The sequence below is a fragment of the Hylaeus volcanicus genome, chromosome 1 (assembly GCF_026283585.1).
Source record: "Hylaeus volcanicus isolate JK05 chromosome 1, UHH_iyHylVolc1.0_haploid, whole genome shotgun sequence".
Taxonomy (NCBI): Eukaryota; Metazoa; Arthropoda; class Insecta; order Hymenoptera; family Colletidae; genus Hylaeus; species Hylaeus volcanicus.
This window is the reverse complement of record NC_071976.1, coordinates 19,485,575-19,510,964: the sequence shown is the minus strand read 5'-3', so window position 1 is coordinate 19,510,964 and position 25,390 is coordinate 19,485,575. Positions and strand designations below refer to the sequence as shown.

The window sequence follows — 25,390 nt, the reverse complement described above, 5'->3', positions numbered from 1 at the left end:
GGTAGATTGTGCGTAGTCCGCGCGAGTGCAACGCTGAACGCAGGGTAACAACCAACTCACGGGGCGCACTTTGCTCGCCGATCGCTTCGTTGCCGCTTTCTAGTTACGCTTTTGTCTCGCGCGACGGACAATCGAGGCGAGTAACGCGCGAGAAATTGCCCGTGCCCATGCAAAGACTCTCGACCTTGCTTATCCACCCTTCAACAGAGGGTGATTCCAGAAACTGAGCCTCGTTTCCAAGCTAGATACTGAATACTGATACAGGAGGGGAAAAATTGAATCTCAGAATGGGGGACTCTATCTTGATGACATAATTTTTTTCTTTTTAGTGCAATAATGGAGGTGCAGCATGCACTTGCACTTCTTTCTATAATATGTATGGCTCTGCTCCTGGTTTTAGAAAAATTGAATGCCAGAATGGGGACTTTATCTCGATGACATAATTTTCTTTAGCATTTCTTGTTACAATTGTTCAGTTCCAATTTGCTCGACATTCCAATTGTGCTCGAGCAATTAGTTTTGATCTTAAAGTTCGTGTCGTCGATTGAAAGAAGAGGCCGCGAGTGCACTCGGTCTTCGGGTTTCTGTTTAATTTATAAAAGTGTATTCGCAGTCGTACCACGGAGAGAAAAGAAGGAACTAGAATTAAAGGGAGTGTGGCACGAATAAGTAGAATGTGGACAGCGTCGGAGTAATTTTGCCTTATGAAGGCTGGGTACGACGTCTGACCCAGTGTGATCCGCAAGGGAAGTTCCTTTTTTTTCTCCACGAAATAGGATATTTGATACAGCTCTGCAACGTTCTCTCTATTTCTATCTGAACTTTCACGTCATAAAATGATGTAAATAATTGATTCTCAGTACGAGTCAAATAGTTTTATTATCTGCATAAAAAAAAAAACGTGTTCATCGATAGTTTCTTTTGATCTTCTTCAGTTGTCAGTATATATAAAAAATCTCTGATGAATATCTACATAGGAATATAAATTAATTTTTATATGTATACTTTTACCTGAGGAGCAATAGTAATTGTTAATTGAAATGTCCATTTTGGGATTAATAAAATTATCTGGTATGATCTGAGAACCAACTGCGTAAGAGCAAAGAAATGAAGTATCGATTGATGGAATAGAACTGTATGATTCGATTTTAGAAACAAGTGCAATATGCAGTTTAGTGCATCTGTACATCCACCTGCACCGTTGGAAGAAAACAAAAGGATTATATCAGTGAAAGATGCCTAAACTACTCTTGGAAATGAACGGCGGCTTGTCCCAGTTTCTAGAATCACCCTGTATCGTGGTGGGCGTTCGAATCTGTGTCTCGAAAAAGATTCGAAACGTTCAAGATTGTGAAGATTCGAACCGCCTCGAGCATAGCTCGATACCAGAAGGAACTGACTCTCATTTCGATGCATAAATAAATATATAAATGGCAATCATAATCGATGGCAAAAGTACAACAAAGGAAAATATACGAAATTCCTTGAAAATATTCAAGTTTACTCGCTCATGAAGACAGTACATATACATACATTATTTACAAATCTGTAAATTATTCATAAATGCTCCCGCCAAAAAATCATGTCATCCACGCAAACACAATATAAACACCCAAAACACCATAAACGAGAAAACACAGCTCATCGACGCACGAAAGTAAGCAACTCGAACGTGTTCGCGACATTTTCTTTAGAAAGTTGTTTACACGCTTTCCCGCTTTCCCTCCACAATTTATGTCAACGATACCTTTCGACGGAAAGCATTCGAGTTTCGAAGCGCTCGAAACCCATCAAGACTTTCAAGACCCATCAAGCCTGTCAAGAACTTCTGGTATCGAATAATGTTCGAAGCGATTCGAATCTGACGTCACAGATTCGGAGAGATTCGATCGATCTCGAGTCCAACCGCTATCCACCAAACCCCCACGTAGAAGGGGCCCCCCCCCGCCCCCCGCCCCCCGAGATCGAGCTCTTCACCCATCGATCTTCGACGAGAGATCGAATCGTCGTCGACCCAAAACGACGTAGTCGAGTTTAACTTGGCCTTCGACGTGCGGCGAGTTGCGTAGAAAGAAGTATCATGCGAACGAGCCGCGTTATCGTAGAGGTAGAGGTAGAATAGAGGTAGACGTAAACGTAGTTTTTGTAAACGTAGAGCTAGAAGTAGTGAGACATGGTTGAAAATGACAGACGAAATGATCGACGAGTGAGAAAGAGAGAATTTCACGTCAACGCCAATCGGGCGCGAATATGAAGTCTTAGAGATAAGCAAATACTATCTGGAGCACGCTTGGAACTTTCAGACCCCCGATTCCGATGAAACTTTCCGCAAATGTTCAATTTATAAAGTTTCCACCTGGAAATATTTGGTAGGAAATTTTCACGAATTTATTAATTGAGAGCTAGGTAGATGTGCGTGTTATGTTACTGCTGTTTTATAGTTTAAGGGAGAAACCACCCCTTCTATTCACATTTCCACTTGTATATGTTTCCCTCTAGAAACTACTAATCTAGCTTTATCCTGAAATAATAATTTTATATGACCTGTGTGTACTAAAGAAGACACAAAATCCGAGTTAAAAATGGGTGAAACAACTATAAACAATAAGCGCCACGCCCTGTTTATGTACAACTATAAAGCAATATTGCAATATTAAATTCAACTTCGATAAAAAGACTGCGAGAATAAAGAAAAGCTTGGCACTCGAAAAAGTGACTTTCCATGTTTTCGGTCTTTGTTAAATAAAATAATCCGTAACTATTCTGTTTGTAATTTAAGAGACTCGCGTATGATGATACGTTGGAAATTCTAAATGGCTCCGATATAGTGGTTTCCCTCTTAAAATTGAAGAGTAGCAGCAACAATGCACGGCACAGTTCTTATTATTAGATTGAAGCAGCGAGCGTCTGTGCAAAGTTTCATTAAAAACGGCGTTTGACAGTTTGCAATGTTCCCTTGTGAGCGGAAACTTCGTTGTACACTGAATTTAAACGGTACAGATAATATGAATAATGTAGGCGACAGCCATATTGTGGTTACGAAGCTTGAGGAGAGAACGAATCGTCGACGGCCTGGATAGCTTAATCCTTCCGGATCTGGCATTTAAACGCGGTTTTCGGTCGAGTTTCATTCACTGATAATTCCGTTTTAAGCAGTTTTGGATGAATTATAAATGTATCGCGGCATAATCTCATAAGTATAACGCTCCATTTATATCCGAAAATTACTAACCAAAAATACACGCTCGCTGGTATTACCAGTATCAATAATTAACAGTGGAAAATAAAATGATAGCACATTCGTCGTTTTCATCTCGAGGCAGATTCCCTTTAGGAAATTGTAAAATGATTCTACTCTACTAATGAATACAAAAAAAAAAAAAGAAAGTACGCAACAAAGCTGGAAAAAGAGATTGGAATTTTAATTAAATTCTATTATACAATTGAGATTCCGATCTTTATTGAATTTCATTATATAATTGAAATTGCAATTTTATCGAATTTTATGACGGAATTCAGGCTGCAATTTCCATCAGGCAAATAACAGATGAAAAGTCCCCCATCTTTCGTTTCCTATTCAACATCTTCATTTGTGCTCGACTCAGCACAAATCCACGAAATGATCAATTTTCAAATACCTCGTGCACATATGCTGCGATCATGCTTAAAAGTGTTATTGGCTGGAGAAATCCAGCTGTTCGATCGGACGATTCCTTTTCTCCTGCGTTGGCAAAAAAAGTCACCCCGTCTTCGGAACGTTCGCAGAAATGAAACGATGTCCAATGAGGCGAAAGCGCGAACAGGAGCCATTCGTGTTCCAATTCCCGTTTCAATTCGTTTCCCTAATTTGCTAATGTCGCCAGACACCCGAGCGCGTTCGTTTATATATCCATTCTCTTTTCATCGCCTGCAATTTGATAGGAAACTGGTCGTTTCCTCTTCGCGGTAAAAATTAATCAAATTCCAAGCCTGGGAACGTGTCCTCCTGCTCTTTTCAACCCCCACTGGTGGTGTTTCGAGCTGTGGGACGAATTTTGATTCGAATAACGAGCCCTGACGTGCAGCAATTTATTGACGGAGTTTATTTGATTGGACGATTAATCGTGCTAATTTTTAATCATGGAAAATAAAGTATCAGTGATAATAACGCGATAACAACGTCGTTATTACGTTTCATCGAGGCGTATTTGTCTCAAGCAAAGAGCTCACCCACATGTCAGGGCTTTGTCCCTGAGAAGTTTAAGTAGAATCAGTCCCCAATGCTCAGACATCGAAAGGAGGTTAAGGCGTCTGACTAGTTTGGAGCTCGGAGACTTTGGGAGGAGACAGTTTTTCCTCATAAAACTATCTGACAGGTCAATTTCAAACTTTGCGCATACATTTCTGCATATTCTTCCGAGTTATGCGAATTTTTTCGAGTCTGAGTAGTCGATTTTACGGGAACAAAAAATTGGTCGACGTCTGTCATGATAATTCTTGTTGCAGTCGTTCCAACGAAGAAAGTTTTACGTATTCTTATCCTGCATAAAAGTGGCTATTACCTGAACCGAAAGGGACAAGAAAACTTGGACATTGAAAAAGTTACGACGTATCGAAGAAATAAGTCGATTTCTTAGGTAAACTTTATTGCTTCGTCGAGCAGTAAAACAAGAACTTTCGCAGATATCGAGTTTATTTTAGTTCGGACCACGGAGAGGCGTTTACTTTCCATGTGCGTAATATTTCAAGTCGATCGGTCCATTGGCTCTCGAGATAACTGGCCAACCAACTTGAAAAATGTCATTTTCAGAAAAAGGACATTAAAGCTCCGCGTGTGGTATGAAAGTACATATTCGGTTCAAAGTCCAGTAACTTTGCCAATTTTGCCAGTTTCGCCACAATTCACTCGGGATAAGGATTCGAAGACTTGAAGCTTTTAGAAAGTGTGAATGAAAATTGCTTCGCTCCTAACTAGGCAACCCCTTGAACTTTGTCGTACTAAATCTAATTTTACAAATTTCAATCGATATTTAGTAAAATTCCTTGTCTGATTAGTGCGATAAAAATAAACACACAACATTTAGGTGTACTTTTTCTGTCTTTCAGAAGTTGAGTATATCAGTGTTTCAAGTAAGATTGGATAGAAAACTAGAAAAACAAGAAGGTACAGCCACCGTTTTGTATATGCCGTCTTTCTTCTCGACTATGCTAACTTGCTGAGATCCAAAAATTTATGTCCTTGTTATTCTTACTGTTCTCGTAAATTCCTCTGTTCTGGGTGGCCGAGTACGAGTCAAAAATGAATTTTTGCCTTTACGGGCTTGTTTACAAGATCCTCGTCTCAAGGTTTCTTAAGTACCTATTCAATTTACTCCTGTCCAATCTGTCATCGTACACTGGTATTGCCTTAATCATCAGGTTCTGTATAAATCTGTTCTGCCACACACCAGCATCTTTTCTACCATCTTTTCTCCAAATTCCCACGTCTACAATTCCACTCTATTAAATATTACGCTTTCTAACTATTTTCCTACTAAAAAATAACTCTTCTCAAATCACATTAAAACGAGACAACCCACGTTTCAGAAGGTGTTCGATGTCCAATCATCTCTCCATATAGCATCGTTTACTACGGTACCAGCTATCGCACGTAGTTCTAACCGTCCGTGTTTTCTGGACATTGAGCAATAATGGGTCAAGTAGGTGCGCGTCCAGAATTCCAAAGAGTTTCCACGGTTGGAAAGGCGTCCGAAAAATGGTCGGTAAACGAGAAACTCGGTGGTAAGGTGTGTCGCTGGCCAGCGATTCTTTCATCCTCGAACGAGATGATTTCGTAGGCGATACCATTTCCGCGAACGTTCCGTTCGATTGTCGCGCGGCCGGCGTTTACCGTCGACGGTTATCGAAAGCTCGAATAGAGCGACAGGAAACGCGAACGCGAGAAATGGTGTGCCGCCGTGCGACAATGACCGTGCCACAGGTGCAAATGCACGGTAAAATGCCGGAAACGAGGGGTTCTCAGCTGCGAGGGGAACCTTTTCACGTTCGACGTTTCGATTCCGTGGCGAACGGGACAAAAGAGCGGCGTCTGTTCGCGTTAGAGTGTTAATCGGTGTTTCGAATCGCCTCGGGCGATAAGCCTCCCTAACGGGACGCCCTGCTACTGTGCGCGACCGAGATGTTTGCGCCTGAGGGGAATCCCTTTCGACGCAAGACTTGTTCGTTTACCACAGGTGTACGCAATGACACCTTTTGTTTCGGTAACGTAGGAAAAGCCTTCCAAAGACCTTCTCGACTTTTTGGACAAGGCCAAGGATAGCGTACGGTACCTATACAAAGGCGAACCACTAAAATCTCCACGATGTCTTACTACGTTGTACATTTGGGCGGATTCGAAACACCTTCCAGAGATCCCCCACGCGTTCAAGTCTTGACTTACTCATTCGCGGGACACACGTCCCTAATTAGGAGAGTATTTGGAGGTTTTAAAGCGCAAATTTGGGATCCATGAGTTTAGGCTGGGGTAATTTAACGCATTTCATTTAGTAGACAGAGGATGATTTATAGAAAAAGAGGAAATGCTTGTTTAGTTTCTGTGTTGAACGCTGAGTGGCACACTCCGTGCCGAAGAAGTTGAATTAAGCGAGGTCGCGAGTGAGTAATTAGAACTTAATCTCTATGTTCTAATCCGGTGAAAAATGCTACGTTATTTTGACACTCGAGGTACTTCTTTAAAGATGCCAGTACTTGTACTAATTTAGTTTCGTAATTGATCTTCTATTCTGATTCTGGTCGTGTCTCTGCTCTGTCGATACCATAATTGGTACAATATTTTGAATAAAAAAAATATCCTATCTTATACAATAGGAATTAAATTACCAAACACGATCGGAGCCAAGATCGGCGACGTCCTGTGCATCTTACCAATTACTCAACGTCATTTTACCCCCCAAAAATTTGTCTGCATACTTGGCGATATTTTACATTCACATCGAACAAATTGATTTCACATCGAGACTTGCGGCGCAGTTGAATAAAAATCGCGAACATGCCGCCTCTGTTTTGTCAAGGTGGCGTAACGTTAGGCGACACGGGGGACGCGCATGCGCGCGTTCAGGCAACCCATTTCCGTTCCTTTTATCCCTCCATCCGGTTTTTTTCCCCTCTGCAACGAAGATACGAAGTAATTGAAAGGACACTGCTGGCCCAGTTTGTACCGCGATGCCTCGGGCTTTTTAGGATAAAGGAAAAAACGGGAACAACCTACCATCGAGGCCGTCGTTTCGACGGTTCGCTCGCGAGACGCGACCTCGTCGATTCGTCCTTTTCTCTGGACCCATGTCCGTTCTTGCCGATTTCCGGGGGCAACAGCTGTCGGAACGACCGTTTCACGCTCGATGAGAGCCTCAATCGATTGGCAACGAGGAGATGGTCAAGCTGGGGGACACAATAAAGACTTCTCGACGTGTGACAGTTCAGGCCAGGTGGCAAGGGATGTGGGGACCTTGGAGAGGACGCAGAGGTTTGGTCGATAGATTCTCAATTGGTACGACATTGTTATCAAAAGTCTACTCTGCAAGCATTATGTAGTAGAACGTTGACTGTTGGATAGAGCATCTACGCTGAGGTCATTCTATACGCTCCGTGCCACAAGACAGTTTGGTCCACGTGGTAAAGGACATAGGACTCCACGAGGGTATGCAAATTTAGTCGATAGCTCCTCAATTAGTAGGACGACGATAGTTATCGGGCGTGTTTTGGACCTCTAAAACGTTCAGGCTAGAGATGTATTATAGAGTCTCCGAGATAGTTTGATCCAGGTGATAAAAGGTCTGTAAAACTAGTCGATATTTTCCTAATTAATAGGACAATGATTGTTACCTCCCCTACCAGACCCCTAACAATCTCCCTGCCACAGAAAGTTGACAATCTAATAGACCTCCAAGGACCACATTACCAGACAATTTAGTACGATGGTAAAACACATCAGCCTACATCGAAACGTTGTTTACTTAGTTAATAATTCCTCGATTAATAGGAGAACTCTCGTTACCCTTCTCCGCCAGACCCTGGCAACTCTCGTGTCCCAGGAAATTGATGGTCTGACAGAACCTTTAGGCTAAGGGCATGCTATTAGGATCTCCATCGCGCGACAGTTTGCTCCAGGTGGTAGGGGTCATTATAGGGCCACGCAAACCTGGTCGACAACTTCTCAATTAATAGGAGAGTGCTTGTTACCACGTCTGCCAGTGGCAACTCTCGTGAAACGAAAAGTTAACTAATGGAGTATTTAGACTTGGGACATGCCATAGATAATTTAGACAAAGTACGGGAGGAATATATTTGGCAATCGTCAGTTTCGTGATTGATAGAGGAATTATCGCCACCTCTACCAGACCTCTGTTGCGCGAAGTAGAAGTGGCCCTGGAGGCGTACTAGGTCAGACGCCGCGGACCAAACTCGCGTCTTCTACTTACTCTCCATAAAACTCTTTCTTTGCGTGAAACGACAGTTCTAAACCTTTAGAAATGAGAAAGGTATTGAACTTTTGACATCCAGAAATTCAGAATCACTGACCCTTTTTAGTTTCAATTAAATACAGACTCTTAAAAAAAAAAATTGTCCTTTAAGTATCAGAGAATACTTTACACTAAAAAGGACATTTCGATTGAATGTATACACGCCTTGGACAAAATTTCGCTCCTTTTGGATTGATCTAGGTGTCGTACATGTCACCATCCCTTAATACCAACACTCGTGCGATGGAAGGTCGTTGGTTTTACAAGGGGAGGGTTAGCAGAGACGCCGATTTTAATAAAACGGGACGGTAGGTCTACACCTGCGGGAATCGTGTTTACAGTATCAGCTTCGTATGACCATAAACTTTTCAGACAAGGGAGGTCAACGTTTGGGAGATTCCGCCTAGTCGGTATGTGCTTGTAACCGCACCGTTTTAGCAAGAGCGGTCGCGGTGTAGTGGCAGCATTGTTGCGTGCCAACTTTTTGACCAGAGTTCAAATCCCGTTGGAACAAAATTTTCTTTTTACTTTGTTAACTTTCAACAAGTGGATCAGCAAATTATTTTGACAGCACATCGTGTTTCTGCAACGTGAGCATTGCAATCACCGAAATAAATATACACACATGCAGCGAAAAATCAGTTAAATATTCTGCTACTGTTCATATTACAAACCTAATTCTATTAAATGTAAGAATATACAATAGAATTGTATTGCTTTTAAAAATAGAGTGTTACATTGGAAGTATTTCAATAAGTATCTCGCTGAAAGTTAACAAAGTAAAAGAAATGTCCCCAGCAGGATTTGAACTGGGGTCAAAATAGTTGGCACGCAGCATCGCCACAATACCACAGTCGCTCCGCTGTTGAAATAACGTGGCTGCAAGAATATGTCGACTAGAGTGGAATTTTACAAAGTTCGCCCCTTGTTTCTCTAAAATTTATAGTCATTTGAAACTAACACTGTGTACACATAGTAGGGCTAAGCAACGTCTGGCAACTTTATTGAAATCGACGTCTGCCATTATTGAACTTTCCTTTGCGTGGAAGCCCTTGAACTAGAAATTTACTGTTGACTTTCATGATAGGTTGATCCAGGTGGTAAAAAGCATGGGCTTATCCGTGCAGCCCTATCTATATCCCTGTCCACATAGTCCTATCAGTCTACATAATCCTATCCCCTATGCACCCACATACCTAGTGGACCGTTCTTCGACCACTAAGGCAATGCATTTTACGACCTGGGCTAGCCTGTCCTGCGATTCAAAGTCGTTAGTATGTTATCGCCTCGATTATAGGTTCAATTTGCTGTTCGGATTCGCAGTCAAATGTCATCCTCCACCTATGTTTCTCTAAATAGAGTAACCATCAAACGAAGCGGACGTCATCTATGAAAACAAAATCCAGCTAGGCGAAATTCATCCCATTCTGTTTCACTTATTGTTCCTCTTCGACCGGCATTGTCAAGGTTCACCAGATTCAACACAAAATCCTCTATCCTTCGCATATTGATTGATTGTTTCGACACCCAGACAGTGTACACAGCTCTACTGTATGTTTCTAGCCTGAGGATCCTATGAAACTATCGACTTTCCGTCGCAAAGAGGTTGATAGTAGTCCAGTACAAACGACACAAAAGCGTTATCGTATAGTTGAGTAGCGGTCGAAACGGATATGTTCCTCCTCGTATAGATCCGTGGCTTTCACTAGCTAGAGTCGATAGTCTAATAGAGTCCTTAGGCTAGGAGTATCCTATCGACTTTCCGTTACAGGATACTTTAGTCCACGTGCCTATTGTGGAGTCCTCATACGCGGTCGAGTTCTTCCTTGACTATAGGACAATACTTTTTTACTGAATAGATGTAACTGTCGTGCGACCAAAAGTCGACAGTGTATCCCTAGCCTGAGGCTTCTGTTATATTATCGACTTTCCGTCGTGTGAGAGGGAAAGACTGTTCCTAACGAGGAAAATTTCTGATTCTACCTGTAGGCATGTCCTTTTTGATCGGTGCATAAGAGAAATAGAGACTCATTTCGTTTGTGCAGTGGGGTATAGAAGTCCACTTGGACCTTGCATTCGCCAACAATCGCCAACGTTCGGCAAGGTTGGAGCACATGTGCCTTCAAATGCTTGAATCGACGAAAAATCGATACTTCGATAGTGTCCATAGGCTACAAACATAAGTCAACAGTTCATCCCAGATCAGTTTGGTCCAGGTGGTAAAAGTCAAGGGTCTATTCTAGAGCCCGCATGCTTGGTCAACCGTACCGTGGCATAGGACAATGCCTTTCACCACCTAGAGCAAACTGTTGTGTAACGGGAAATCGATGGTCCGATAGACTCCTTAGCAAAGGGACATCTACTAAAATCCACGTACCTATTCGAGATCCCGCATTCCTGTTCGACCAGCGTACAACTGTAGGACAATGCTTTCCGAACCACCTGGACCAAACTTTCCTTCGGTGGAAACTCGACAGCTCGATAGAGTTCTCAGGCTAGAGACATACCATCGGCTCCAACCTTGTCCAGGTGGTGAGACGCAACCACTAGAAAGACAAAGGCCCGTATACCTGGTCGACAACTCCTATAACCACAGGACAACGCTTTCCACCCTCGACCGGGACTCTATCAACTCTAGCGCAGAAGTCGATGAAGCGATGGAATCCCAACTGCTTTCCGGCCGCGATCGTATCGCGTTTAATAGAAAAAGCGAAAAGTCCGATATCGATCCAAAGCGGGGACGAGCGAATGGAGCGTAATCCGCCTCGGATATAGAGATAGAGCGAGAGTGGTTAGCGGTAGAGCGAGGGAGAGAGCGCGATTCGCGATAAGGCAAAGATTTTATGGAAAGTGCTGGCGGATCGAAGATGGAGGCAAAGAGGACGAGCGGGAAATGCTAGAGAGTTAGAGCGAGGGAGGGTAAGAGAGACAGGGTGAGACAAGGAGGGATCCAGCGGAGGGTGGCAGTCGGTCGGTCGGTCAGAGGGTGAGGGGATAGAGAGGAATATGATGGAGATGGCGCGAGGGGCGTTCGACGTAGCGGTTGAGGTTCGCGTCTGGTGGGGTTGGAGGAGGATTGGAGGTGGTTTTGGAGGGGGTTGGCTTTGATGTGCCCGGTGCGTAGAAGAGGCTCTCTCTCGGCCATGGTGCTGGAAAATCCTCTCGCGGAGCGCACCGAGGTGGCGCCAATGTATCATGAAAACTCGTAACCATCGATGCGTACGCGACTCCCACGGTTCCCCCTTTTTCACGGGAGCGAAAGTTCAGTCGGTGATGCGACGCGGTTGGGGTCGGAGGGATGCAAGCTCTCGCGCGTCTTGCGCGCAAAATCACTGGTGAACGCAACAGGACGCGGTGCGACGCGTTTCGGTTCCAACTTCCCACGGATCGTTACTTTCGTTTCATCGATCGCTGCGACCGGTCACCGTTTATTTTGACCCTCGACCACTCGTCGAACCCTGTCCTCCCCCTACCCACCCCGTTGCGCATCCATTCGCGGCGACTGGAACGTCCTCGGCCGATTCGAAGATCGCCGGAACCAGGTGACCCCGGGACCTTTCCTCGATTTCCGCGATCGGATCGACGCCAGTTCTAATAGCCAACCGAGGTGAATGGGTACGGTTCGGTTCGGTTCGCGCATTGTTTGCCGCGAACAGGGATCAATCGTGTGTTAAGGATAACGTTGGTGGAACGAAGGGGTTAGGTCTCGATGCAATTTTATTCTTAACGTAGCTCGATTTCAGTGAAACGTTTGGGTTGTTTGTTTTCGAGGCAGTTTCGAGTGGTCTTTGAAGGTACAGAAAGTTTTATTCGCAGTGACGGTGTGTTAGCTGTGAGTACTGTGGGTACACTCGCTCTTGGATTCTTGACACTTCGATGAGATTCTCCCAGGCCAAGTCTGCCAATGCTGTCGCCTTAACACCCTACAAGCTTCGCTAGAATTGCTACAACTTTTCCATGGAGTACACGGTAGAAATTGCCCCCGAATCACCACACGAATCATCACTTTACGCTAGAGCAAATCTTTTTCCTTAATATTCTTATTTACTCGACCTGAATCTCACCCAACACCGTGTCTCCAGGTCTCTGGAAGGCCACTATAGGCAGTGTCGAGTGATCGTTGCGTAGTCGCAAAGGCTCGCGGGTAATTTCTCCATGGACTCATTTTTCTTCCCCTTGGTCAATACCATTGGTCGGTGTAAGGGGAAAACCTGGGTGCAAAATAGGTGCGCCGGAACGAGAAAAGCGATAAGGGTCGCGTGTCGCGTGCCGCGTAGCGATCGTTAACGTCCAATCCCGTATGCACCTACGCGACGCGTTCTCGGAATACGCGAACCGAGTAACAGGTGGCACGAATAAGAGATTCGCGGGTATATCGGTAACGTTCGTTGCGGATAGTACGTGTGCGCCGCGATAGCCGCAAGATTCGTCCGTCGTCGAAGGCTGCACCACCAGGCGTTTCGAAAAGGAAATTCCCCACCAGTCGTGTAACTCGTTTCCGCGGATCGCGCTCGCTCCCCTTTTTTGGCTTCGGCTCCCCATCGTCCTGGCTCTCGATTTATCAAGGGTTCCTGAGCAAAGATCGTTCCAAGCGGAGGTGTCATGAATATTCGAAGTTAACGACGACGACGACGAGTGTCGTCTGCAGATGAAGCTTTCACGAAGGGGTGACAAATTCTCGTTGGAAAGGTGTCCTGGGGATTCCCAGTCGCCACGTAAGTGGACATATTTTCTTTAAAGAAAATAGTCTCTGGTTTTGGAGTCTGATGTCTCTCGTATTCCTGTCTCGATGTGATTTGATTCCTTTTGAGTTATAGAAGTATTACTGACGATTACATCTCATAAAAGACTTATTTCTGGGGCTTGGAATTCTTTATTGCGAGGGACTGAAATTTGTATTTCTTTCAAAATCATAAATATCGTTCGAAAAGGCCGTGTTCACCGACAGAGATGACCGGTTCTCTCGAGCGGGTGGAAAAGTCCGTTTGTTCCTATTTCGTTACGGTCGGATGTGCTCTGATTCATTGCCGTTATCTGCGGTTGCGAGTTATAGGGCCGTTCGTGAAATATTTACGACCAGATCCCGATAATTTCATCTAGAAGACCTATTTCTGTCGCCCTAAATTCTCAATTTCCACGTACGCAAGTGGTCACGTTCTCTATAGCCTCATACAGATCGAGAAAAAAACGGGGGCACATGTGCTCGAGTCGTTCGCCAACGTTCGCCAACGTTCGAGCACATTTGCCGCCGATTACCTCGACTTTTTCTTCTTCTCCAGTCTTAAGGAAAATAAACCTTTGCTTCTCTAGTCGTAAATAGACCTAGAAGACTTAGTTCTATCATCCCAAGTTCTTAACTTACACGAATTACAGCTAATCGACATATTTTCTCTACCCAGTAAAAAGACATGTCTACTCGAACGGGAATCAACCATTTTCTCGGTCGCGAAGAGTCCATCCATTCTCATTTCGCCATGAATGTCATTCGTTGTGATTCATTGCTGCCATTGTTACGAAGGACGAGCCCCAGCCGCGGTGCCGAGTCGGCTCCCAATGAAAACCGATCGAAACGCAAGTTTTCGAGGTACGACCGGGAACAAGGGTGGTTTTCCTTCTTTTCGTAGAATTTATGGCGCGCGTAACCCGACCAGGAACCTGTTGCTTGAACGTTCTTCGGCATTGACCGAGCCGCGCCACGGCCAGGAGCTCTCTTACCTTTGCGGTGCGCGTGCGTTCCGATCGATCGTCTCGACGATAATGTCCTTTCGTGCGAGAAACTCCGAGTTTCAGCCACCGACAAAGTCACTGACGACAGCTACTTCCAAGGGAAACTGTCCGCCTCAAAGGACGATCGTGGCTTGCTTTTTTTTATTGAAAAAACTCCCCCTTTCCTCGAGGGTAGTATCTTCAAGGGGGTATTCGGCTAATCTCCGTTTCGAAGAATAGGGGTTGAGTGGAAGGGTCGGGAAAGTCTGGATAAGGGTAGTCGTCGTTAGATCAAAGAGGCATACTTGGGGGAGATTTTTGTCGTTCCTGTAAGTGGACTCTTGTCATCGTTGCCCAGTTAGGGGAAGTCCAGAGGAAGCATTCGCGTGTCCAGCTAGATGCGCGCGCCGTGTCTATCGACCTTCGAGGACGTCGTTGCCACGTGCGCGACCCAATGCGTCCCTGACTCGATTTAGGATACGTCGTTGATGCCACGAACGTACACATAGACGATGTTGTGGACATTATCCTGAACGAGGCCGAATCGCGTCGTTCAGGTCGTTCTATTCAACGACGCGCGTCCAGGTCGTTCGTGACCGCCGCGACGTCGGATTCTCGTGTATTCCTAGTCCGCCGTTGCCAGTAACGGGGATGATAACAACGTTGCCGTATATATAGAGCTGTGGTATGTAGCAGATAGCGGGTGTATAGGCACGAGTATAGTGACTTTCTCGGGACATCCCCGAAGCGATCCGTCATCGATCTGTCACGCGATACTCTCGTCGACTGCATGCCGACAGTGGGATTTTTCTCATTGTCAGGCTAAACTGTCCGCTACAAGGGTCTTAGTGGATCTGGGTTAGGTTCACCTTTATTCTTTTTTTTTCTTTTCTGGCACGGGACTTTGTTGCTACACGATTTTAATCCTTTGAGCAGCGAGGATTTGGAGCGGCGGAGAAACATCCCAGACAGACGTATGTTACAGAGATAACTTTTGCTGAGAAAGGGATGCAAATTCGATATTAATGCACGATTTAAATTAAAGCACGGGTAATCAGGACAATTATTTTAAATAATCATACCAGAAATTTGAATTCTTTTCTTTCGTTCAATATTTATTCTTATATTATTACATAGTGTATGCATTTTGTAGTTGCTTGCGCATTCAAATTTCTTGTAAATACATACAAATTCGAAATCTACTGATAAATACACCTATTTGCTTTTTTTTTCTAAAATATATTGTGTTCTATTCGCCGTCAATGATTTAAGATTTTTTGTGCGCTGCCAGCGAAGGGGCGCGATAATATTTTCTGCCTAGGGATGTAAATGAAGCAAATATGGCACTGCAGCTGGCCATAAATTAAAGGTTGTATTGCTTTGGCACAGAATTCAAAACGTACATGTACGTTGGTACTGCGGCAGGCTGGCTAAGGTACGACGTGGATATACGTTCGTGCTGCTCGGAGGATTAAGGAAGAATCTTTCCTTGAAAAAGTATTCGTACGATATTCCAGATCGCGTAATTGTGTAACCAGTAGATGGGCGATTTGTCCAACTTTCTTTGGCAACAGGAGCCGTCCTCTTGACTGCAGCTTTCCAAAAGATATTCCTCCTCATTTATTAAACGTGAATGCGATCGGTTTAAAATAGTGCAAAATTTGGATCGTATTAACGTACAAAGTCAAACGAACACTTTACCGACTGGTTACATAGTTACTCATCGACTGATAATGGCAACCAAAACACAGTCTTGGCGCCATAACTCATTCATTATTGAACGTCTTTATCTTCCTAGAGCGAAACTCCGTGTAGTCGCCTGTGTACATGAAACTTCCTACCAGGTGTGGAAAAGCTTTTTAAGCGCACTTCTGGCATGGTGATTTATGGCTATATCATCTTGTCTTCTTGCTGGGTTTACGAGGACAATCTAAGGGATGTGTCGGCGAACGTAGTACGACTATAAAGGGGTGCCTTTTCATGCGAAAGCGAATTGAATATGTTCTTCTACATTTATTTTCCATATATAGTAAAACAGAAATAGACTATATGTTAAATAGACTTTTTACACTCGTGCTCGATTATTCTATACTCGTCGTTATCGTTCTATTTTCATCTGATTTATTAAAAGCATAGATTACACATCGACACTCAGGGTTATATTACATCACCTACTATGATTATTGCTACGCCAACAAAAATTAAAATATTTGAGGGACTAGTTACTTATTACACACCAAATTAAAAATTGTATTCATCGTTAAAAAAAAAAAAGAAAACTAAATGCCCTCTTCCGAGTGATAGCACGATCGTTGGTACACCCTGTATTTATTTCACCAATACGGCGATACAGTGGTGGTGGTGGTGGCTGAGGCAGTGGCGGTGGCAGAAGCGGTGGCGGTGGTACCGGCGAGTAGCTAAGATCGATCCAACAACCCCCTTCTTTCGACCGACAGACCGACCGACCGTTCGCCCGACCAATCCAACAAGCAAATTCTCCCTTTCCGTCAGCCTACTGTCCACCGCTACTGTCCGTATGTATCCTGCACATTCTCCGCGTCGTTTAACCGCCGCCCGTTATTTTCGCCATATTGGATAATTCGAGGCGTCGATACAGATCAAGTTCGCGGTCGTTCGAAGGACGTCGCTTCCCGAGATGGCGTTTAAAATCCTTTCACGCGTGGGAACGACCAATTTTGATTCCTCGACAAACACTTCACCCACCCCCGATACTCAGAGTTGGGCAAAACTTCATTTTATTAATCGATGACGAATAAACACATTTATTCGATTGAGTAAATACGATGAGGGTGGGAAGGGGGGCTATTTTAGCAGCAATTCTAGCATGGATTGGTTGTAGTTTTATGCGGCGTTTATTTTCCCATAGGTGCAAAACGAAATATCGTTTGTCTTTTGTTCGTTACTCGTGATTCTTTATTTGGGTGAGAATTATGCCCATTCCTGCTAGGGCGTTTGGTTCCCCAACTTGTAGCGCGACTAAGGTCCGACAAGTTAAAGAATCGACTTTGGTGATATTCCTACAGTTGCATTATAATACGCGCAGAGTGTTGATGAAAACATGGAATCAACATTCGGAATCAATTCTTCGTGCAAAAAGGAAGGAAAAAGTCCTGTACCATTTTGCGATCTGAAACTACGTTGTCTAGATACGAGCAATTAAAGTTTGCCTGCGTGATTCTCGGCGCGCGCCATTTGTCATCAGCTGATCCCCGCTCACGCGGCCATGACACTTCCCCAACACGCTCGCGCGCGCAATAACTTTGACTACGTATAACCCGACAACGAGGCCTCGAATGGCAAAGCGGAAAAGGACTTTTCGCTTCCTATTCGCGCAACGAATTAATCCCTAAAAGAGCTTTCGCATTGCTATGAGCACTCTGTATATATATTGTATATATACATCCGAAACTTGACAAAGGATGCATAAGGAATATCAGAAAAAAAGATTCCCTTCCAGAGTGCGATAGGATTAAACTAAAGTAACAGGAGTGAAGGTAATCCGAGTTTCAAAATTTGTTGTCTGACCCAAGTCGATTCCTTCACTTGACGTGCTATAGATCCCTAGAATAGTCGTCGAACCGAGATTTGGAACCTTCATGCGTTGCGCGGCCATGAACGTGGCATGAACACGATCGAGCGGAAGTTCATTTCTGGGTCGCAATTGAAACGACGAGCGTGTCTTCGATTTAAGAGAGAAGAGAACTACGCATCTTGGAAGAGTGTGAGGGTGTGCGAGGCACGTTTTGCGTGCGCTCCGGCTCGTTTGAACGGACAATTTGCTCGTTGACGGGAATGTGAAACGCGGTTCTTCGCGATATTCGTGACTAAAGAGACTCTCGGAACGACAGAACCATGTGGGCTGCAGTCACGAGGTCTTTGGAAATACTGGTTGCCTTCTTCGAGTATTACACCGCCAGGTAAGAAGTGTGAAACGGGCAATCGCTAACCACAGATTAAATCGATGGGTCGCGACAGGGCGACGACACGAAGGGTAAGGTAGCTTTTGCAAATTTTTGTGTAAAACATTTTCAAAATGACTAAAGAACTCGAAACATAATTAAAATAAAAACTTCCAAGTGTATATACTGTTGCAAGCCTATTTGGCTATATTAACTAACTATAAACTACATGAAGTTAATGAAATTTATTACAACAATATTCTTTCGTTAAGATATTTAAAAATAAATGAATTACCAGGAGAACGTATAAAATATTCACACGTATAATTACAGTTCTTATTCATATCAACTGAAGTATACAATTATGTAGGAGAAACACTTGAAACTTTCGTGACCAATAATAAATTGAATGCCTTTCCTCTGAGGCAACTTCACTGTTTCAATCAAGATAATAATAATTGGCAGTGTGCAGTCAGCGTATGGCGTCTCTTCATGAATCGATCATTTAATTATCCACAAATACACCCTTGCTATCCTATTTAAAATCTACCACGTTCATTTTCCCCATTAATTATTATACATAAATGTTCTTATGCATAATCATTATCTGTACCATTATTTTATTACGATTTACATACTTCGCAGGTAATCTTCATCAAAATTTATTAACATCTACACGAGCATCACGCTGACATGGCATATAAATAAAAAAAAGTATGTTAATGAGTTCTATTAGAAAATCACAAGAAATTTCTAAAAGCTTCCTTACTTCTCAACCCGTCAGCCTGTCAGAAGCTCTTAAGAGGTTATATACAGTTGAGCACTCTAAAAAAAGGCTCGAGTTTATGGACTTTTTTTAGTCGAACAGTTAATTTCATTAAAAAGTTCCTCTACACTAATAGAGAGTACTGTTTGTGTACGGAATTCAAACAAAATATTGAAAAATAATTAAGCTAGAAGAAAAACATCAAATAAATTCGTAATGAATATTAAAATATGAATCACGCTAATATACTTCACAAATTTATTCATTATGAAAAGAACTCGCAGACTGATCTCCAGTTTAATTATTCCTCAATAATGTTTGCCAATCTTTCGTTTTCAATCTATTCACGTACCATACTTTCCACTAGTGTAAATAAAATTTTTTCTAAAACTAACAATTCAACCAAAAGAAGAATTATAAATCGAGTCTTTCCTTTTAGTGTGGCAACAGTGTATACACCTTTAACAAGATAGATGGATCCCAGCAATTACGAACAGCGAGCGAATAATGCTTCTTGGACGATGACTCGCGATACCGGCGCATATCTTTCTATCTCTTTCTCTCTCACTCACTCTGACTTTCCACTGTCTATCTCCGTTTCTCTCTCCTGCTCCGAGTAGCTTTCCTTTCGCTGCTGCTTTTTCCAGACTTTTCACGCGGTGCCGCGTCTGAAGCGACCGTTCGCAAGCATCCGACTCGGGGCGATGATTCTGCTTTTTTCTTCCTCGGTTCAGCTGATGAAAGTACCGTTTAAAGGTTAAGGTTGGGACCCTGCGAGACACACGCGAGAAACAGCTTCGGGATCTCCCGTCGAAGCGAAAGTTCTAAATAATCTTCTTCATTTTTATTTCTCCTCTCTCCCTCGATCCCGTCGGAGTCCTCTTCTGTTGTTTTTTTGCGGCGAGTTCAGGATCATCCAAACTCATTAACTCGTGTCTCATTTTCTTTTGTTTCATGCCTCCTTTCGGCGTGTTACCGTTGGAATCCAGAGCGCAATTGGAGTAAGTATGCGACGAGTTGGAGAATAGCGAAAAATTTTACTCGATACCTATTTTTCTCTCGTACTGCTTCACTTGACTCTTCTATCTTCTCTTTCAATTTTTCCTTCCTAATGGAAATATTCCGTTCGCGGATGGGCGCTGCTTTACTTGCGTAAGTAGTTCTATTCGATTATGTCTGTCTAGTCCCCCGATCCCTTTGGACTCCGTTGTATAGCGTTTAAACGAACACCATTACAAACGTTATCGTTCAAACGACGATTAGTTACACGCGTTACCTAATCACCTATGCGCCGTGTACTCGTACCGTACTGTCCTTCGAGTTATCACGTAGTTATCCCCACTATATCCCCAGACTACTCGCATGGATCCCTATTTCTTACTCTATTTCTTACTTCTCGTACTCGTTGTACTATACTCTTCTTCGCGTTGTCACAGAGTCATCTCCATTACCGTTAACCGTCTCACGTTCATTCTTACTGTTTCTGACACTCATCCGCGGTGTACATAAAGTCTAACAAGACACGCAACAGCGATCAAATTTCACCTACCTGTCTCTTAGCTTGTCGCAGCATTGTCTCGATCTTGCGACAGCCTGAGAGGCAACATAAGCCTCCCTGGACCATGTCCTTCGGGTTATCGCTGCGTTCGGGACAACCCGAGGGACAACACTGCACCCAATTTCCGCCTCGAACTCGATCGTTTCAAGTTCCCCTTTCTACCAGAGCGGAAACGATCTTCTCACAGAGATCCAACACGAGATGTACCTTAATACGAATCGTGGAGTACCTTTCGAAACGTACCGTCGCGCCTGTTTAGTCTGAATGTTTTAGAGCTGGGTAGAAAATGAGACGAACGCAAAGTGCGCGTTGCTTCCTAGTCTGCGTGCTTTAGATAACATTCCTGAGACGTTGTCCGTCGTAGTCAGTAGTTTCCCTGGTCGCCGTTGTCGTTCATTTTGAACCTGATCATGGTTAATTGACCACTCGACGTTTACATTTTTTATTTTAGAAAATGTAAAATGTGTCATTGGCAATTGGGTAGATGTCATTGGGACAGTAGCGTCGTTGCCTGAGCAACAGGCGCCGCGTGGTGCGCAGGCTAGATGCGCGGGAGACCACTCTCAGTTAATTGTAACCAAAACTGAGTAATATCGAATTTCTACTGTACCTTCAGAAAAATTGCCAATGATATCTTCTGTTAAATTAGAAACCAGTCTCGTTCATTGATTCCTCAACTCTCGTATCGACTCCGATTCATCTTCAAGACCTATAATTCGTCTCAAATTTTTATAGAGAATTTCACGAAGCAACAAAATATATATCCGGTCAATTATAATGGAGTGAGGTACCCAACCGCGGGACGTCGACAACGGCGACCTCGATGAAAATAGAAAGGAGATGTCGGGGTGTGAAGGAAATATGAAGGAGTGGTCTTATGGGTTTTGTTGCAGGACAACTGGTAGTCCGGCGAACAAGACAGCGGGGCCGACAGGTGCCGGCGGTGTCGGCGGAAGTGGAGTTGTAGGATCAAGCGCGGGAAGCGCAGGTGCTAGTGGATCGACGTCGAGCGCAGCTCTAGGTGGCGGCAGCTCTGGATCGGGGGTAGGCTCTGGATCGGGATCTGGATCTGGATCAGGCATTGGAAGTGCAAACGCTGGAACCAGCGGCATCGGCGCAGGCGCAAACGCGATTTCCGGCAGTGGCGTGGGTGGCGCCGCCGCTGGAACGGGGGAGCCACGGACGCCAACCGCTGGTGCCCAAAACAAACAGCTGCAGAATGTCAAAGGAGATCACCCGTCGGTACGCTTTATTAAGAATCATTTTTTAGGGAGTATAGACAACGTTTAAAAACAGAGATGAGGAAAAAAGACGCGTAGATTTTTGTTAGTTGAATACAAGTTTGCCTACCGCGATATAGACGCAGAAGTCGAATCGCGCATTTCTTGCCTTTGTTAGAAGATACAGTATACAGGTTTTAAATATAAAATTATCGAATAATTAAATGTTCCAAGGTGAGACTCTTGAAACTCACATTTTTATACGTAAAATATGGTTTAATCTCTGGCGTGAAACTACCAGCGTTGAAAGTATCCCACTTAGCATGACAAAAGAATTGCAGCTACGAAGCTTACCGGCGCTCAGCAAACAAAATTGACGTTTCTTGATTTGTGAGGCCATTAACGTTGTAAGAGGCGATAAATTGAATAGAACAATGACCCAACCTCAATGATAATGTGCACGCGTGTGACGTTAACTGATCTACACGTTAACGTTACATGTCACGTAGCATGCAGTCGGTGATAACAGTGCGCCTCGAAGCAATTTAAAAACGGCAGCAAACTCGGGCTTCCGTTTCACCGCGGCTCGAGTAACGCGATAGTGATGTGTTTCGACTTATTGTTAGGCTCGGTCGCCGTTCGGAAATATCAGACAGAAACGGCTCAACGATCGATTCCGTTGCGATGTATCTCGTTTCAGAAAGCTTTCCTACAAAGCAGATCCATGTCCTTGGTCGACATGTACATCGACAACTCGGAACCTAGCGAAAACGTTGGCCAAATTCATTTCAGCCTGGAATACGACTTTCAGAATACCACGCTCATCCTTCGCATTATACAGGTTAGTGGTTCGTTGCGGATACCTCCACAAAGGTAACCAGACTTTCATTTCGAGGAACAGAAAGATTAACGCTTTGGCTGTTGGACGACTTTCGCTGGAAATTCTAAGGGCCGCGTCGCTCGTACAGGGTCGTAGTTTAAACCGAAAATATATTACTATTTATTGCATTGTTTTTTTAGAAAGTAATAGGCCTGAACACAAGAAGTATTAAATGTTGTTTAAACGTATTCGCGTGGAATTTGTGTAATTTTTACTACGTGCACTAATCTCGAGAAACAAATGGATAATATCGTTGGCTGCCAGTTACTTATTTGTAATTAATGAACAGTATCTTCTACAAAATCTAAAGTTGGTAGATGAGAACCAACGCGAACGACAACTCTCTGGGGCTGCGCATAAATTTTTAGAGCCCACGGATGGCGGAGAGCGGAAAGTCTGAAAACCGTCGTGCTCTAAAGCAGCGTTCGACACAAAAGATTCATGCCTGCACTTTGAGGGAGGCTATCCTAAAGCATACTCTACAATGGCGTCGACGTTCGCGTTCGTTTTGATCTTGCTATTAAGTGAAAAGTAAAGGGGAGGGAGTGAAACGACTAGAGCTGGGACTATTCGAATCGTTTAGAGTTTAAATATTTTAATTGCGATTATTACAATTTACCGATGATCCGCGGATTCACGCTCATTATGTACACACGGAAGATAGTGGTATTACAACAATATTTGTCCCTCGACACGAATCATCTCGAGCACTGTTTATCTTTAATTATTGCCAGCCACCCGTCTGCTGGCTTGGCTGTTGACTGAATAAACAAAAGTGAGTCGACCCCCGAGCGACCAGTAATTGAAATTAAAATTGTCATTCTTCTCGATATATTTGCGTGAGATTATTATAAACTAATTGATGGAGTTCTCCCGATGAGAACGAGTCCAAACACGACACCATTCGGACCACTTTTAATTCTACGTTTATAGAAAAGAAATTCCAATTAGTTACAATTAAAAGTAGACCAAATGTGGCCATATTTGAACTCATATTGATCCAGAGATCCTCTCAGATCCATCGATAATACTTTCATTAAGATACCACGAAGAAAATGAAAATGTAATTTTCATTAACGGATCAGATAAAATCGTTATCCTCCCACGATATAACGCTACTAATGACGTTTAGTATCGAGGGACTACCGTAATTTAATTTACAAACCAAATTACAATCCACGTCACGCTATTCAAATACGCAAGTGAGATTCTAATTAAATTCGACGAGCAGTCTCAGCTCTAATGAACATTAACACGAAAAATCCATGTTAATCAGGGGATTGTTAGAATCAGGCCTGTTAGAACCGCCAAAGTTTTCACGTACTCGAATCCAGGAAAATTTGACGAGTAGTTCTAGCATTGAGGGACGATAAAAATTAATTTCAGGGTAAAGATCTGCCGGCAAAGGATTTGTCGGGGACGTCCGACCCTTACGTTCGCGTGACCCTTCTGCCAGACAAAAAGCATCGACTGGAGACGAAGATAAAAAGGCGCACGCTGAATCCTCGATGGAACGAGACGTTCTATTTCGAAGGTGAGAAGAGATATTACAGTTTCCAGAGAAGTCGAATTCCGCTCGACGGTGATCGGGCCGTTTCGACAAAACTTTCTGCTCGTGTCGCAGGTTTCCCGATTCAAAAGTTGCAGAGCAGAGTGCTGCATTTACACGTGTTCGACTACGATCGATTCTCGAGGGACGATTCCATCGGGGAGATGTTTCTGCCTCTCTGCCAGGTAATTCGCGTTAACTGCCGTCTTCCTCTCGACGAATACGTCGTAATTTGCGACAGCCAGAATTGGGCGGTAATTGGGCACGAGAAGTGATCGTTAATGATGGAGCAAACGTCGCTGAACAAAAGTAATCGTTAATCGATATCAATGGCAATCGTAAACTACATAATACAATCCAAAATACATTAAATTATCCACTTCATTATTTAACTATAATCAGAACGGTAACCGTTCCGCAATTAGGAAAATTCACCTCCTCGACGCGATCATAATGAAAAGTGTAATTATTTCCCAATTAACTGTTAACGCGTCAGCGATGATAGGTTAGGTTGCCCGAAACTCTCCCATTAATCACGATTACGATTGCCCAGTAATCTCAATTATTAATCATCGGGTTACAACCGTGTAACGGCCGCCGTCGTAATCGTTAATCATCGATCAGATTACAATTTCGCCGAAACGCCGCGCCGTGGGGCGGCGTAGAGTTTGCATGTCGTGCGACTCACCTAATCGATCACGACCGTCGTAGGTCGATTTCTCGGAGAAACCTAACTTTTGGAAAGCTCTCAAGCCCCCGGCAAAGGACAAATGCGGAGAGCTGTTGTGCTCGTTGTGCTACCACCCGAGCAATTCCGTGCTGACTCTGACGCTTATGAAAGCGAGGAATTTGAAGGCGAAGGATATCAACGGGAAGTCAGGTGAGATAGGCAATTGCAATTACGCGATGCGGGCCGGAGATGGGCACGATTATCGCCTAGACAGAAAGGTCAAATTACAAATAAAGTACGAACCTTTTTTCTTTAACGTTGAAATTGAAATCTGACAATTTGAAATTTTTAACAAACATCGAGCACCTGATTATTCAATTTTCAATATTTGATTCACGATCGATACTAGTCTAATTTAAATGAAAACTTTACACGTTTATAATGAAAAATTTGTGTGGAAATGTCAAGCCTACCATTTAATTTAGATAAATTTCTTTGAAGACGCAGAGGGTATTGGACTGTAAATTCACTCCACCCTACTTGAGAGTAAAGCAATAAAGACGTGTAATCGTTTCGCTCATCTTGAACGAAAATGGAAACGAGATTGGCAATGTACTGTTTAT

At 43.6% G+C, this 25,390-nt stretch overlaps 1 protein-coding gene across 16 annotated transcripts in view; it reads left to right on the top strand.

Moving 5' to 3' along the window:
* The window catches only part of LOC128880318 (synaptotagmin-7), a 68,171-nt gene that overhangs the window by 34,621 nt on the left and 8,160 nt on the right, over positions 1-25,390 (top strand). For 5 of the 16 annotated variants that reach the window (XM_054130273.1, XM_054130291.1, XM_054130282.1 and 2 more), the window contains 6 exons: positions 19,880-19,891; positions 21,342-21,690; positions 22,369-22,509; positions 23,935-24,082; positions 24,173-24,282; positions 24,809-24,977. In XM_054130273.1, the coding sequence (XP_053986248.1) occupies positions 19,880-19,891; positions 21,342-21,690; positions 22,369-22,509; positions 23,935-24,082; positions 24,173-24,282; positions 24,809-24,977 (929 nt within the window). Of the gene's footprint in view, positions 1-11,774; positions 11,834-11,860; positions 12,041-17,682; positions 17,720-17,782; positions 18,143-19,847; positions 19,892-19,928; positions 20,043-21,341; positions 21,691-22,368; positions 22,510-23,934; positions 24,083-24,172; positions 24,283-24,808; positions 24,978-25,390 lie in introns of those variants that run through there. The other 11 variants (XM_054130320.1, XM_054130311.1, XM_054130370.1 and 8 more) reach the window with 10 other exon arrangements.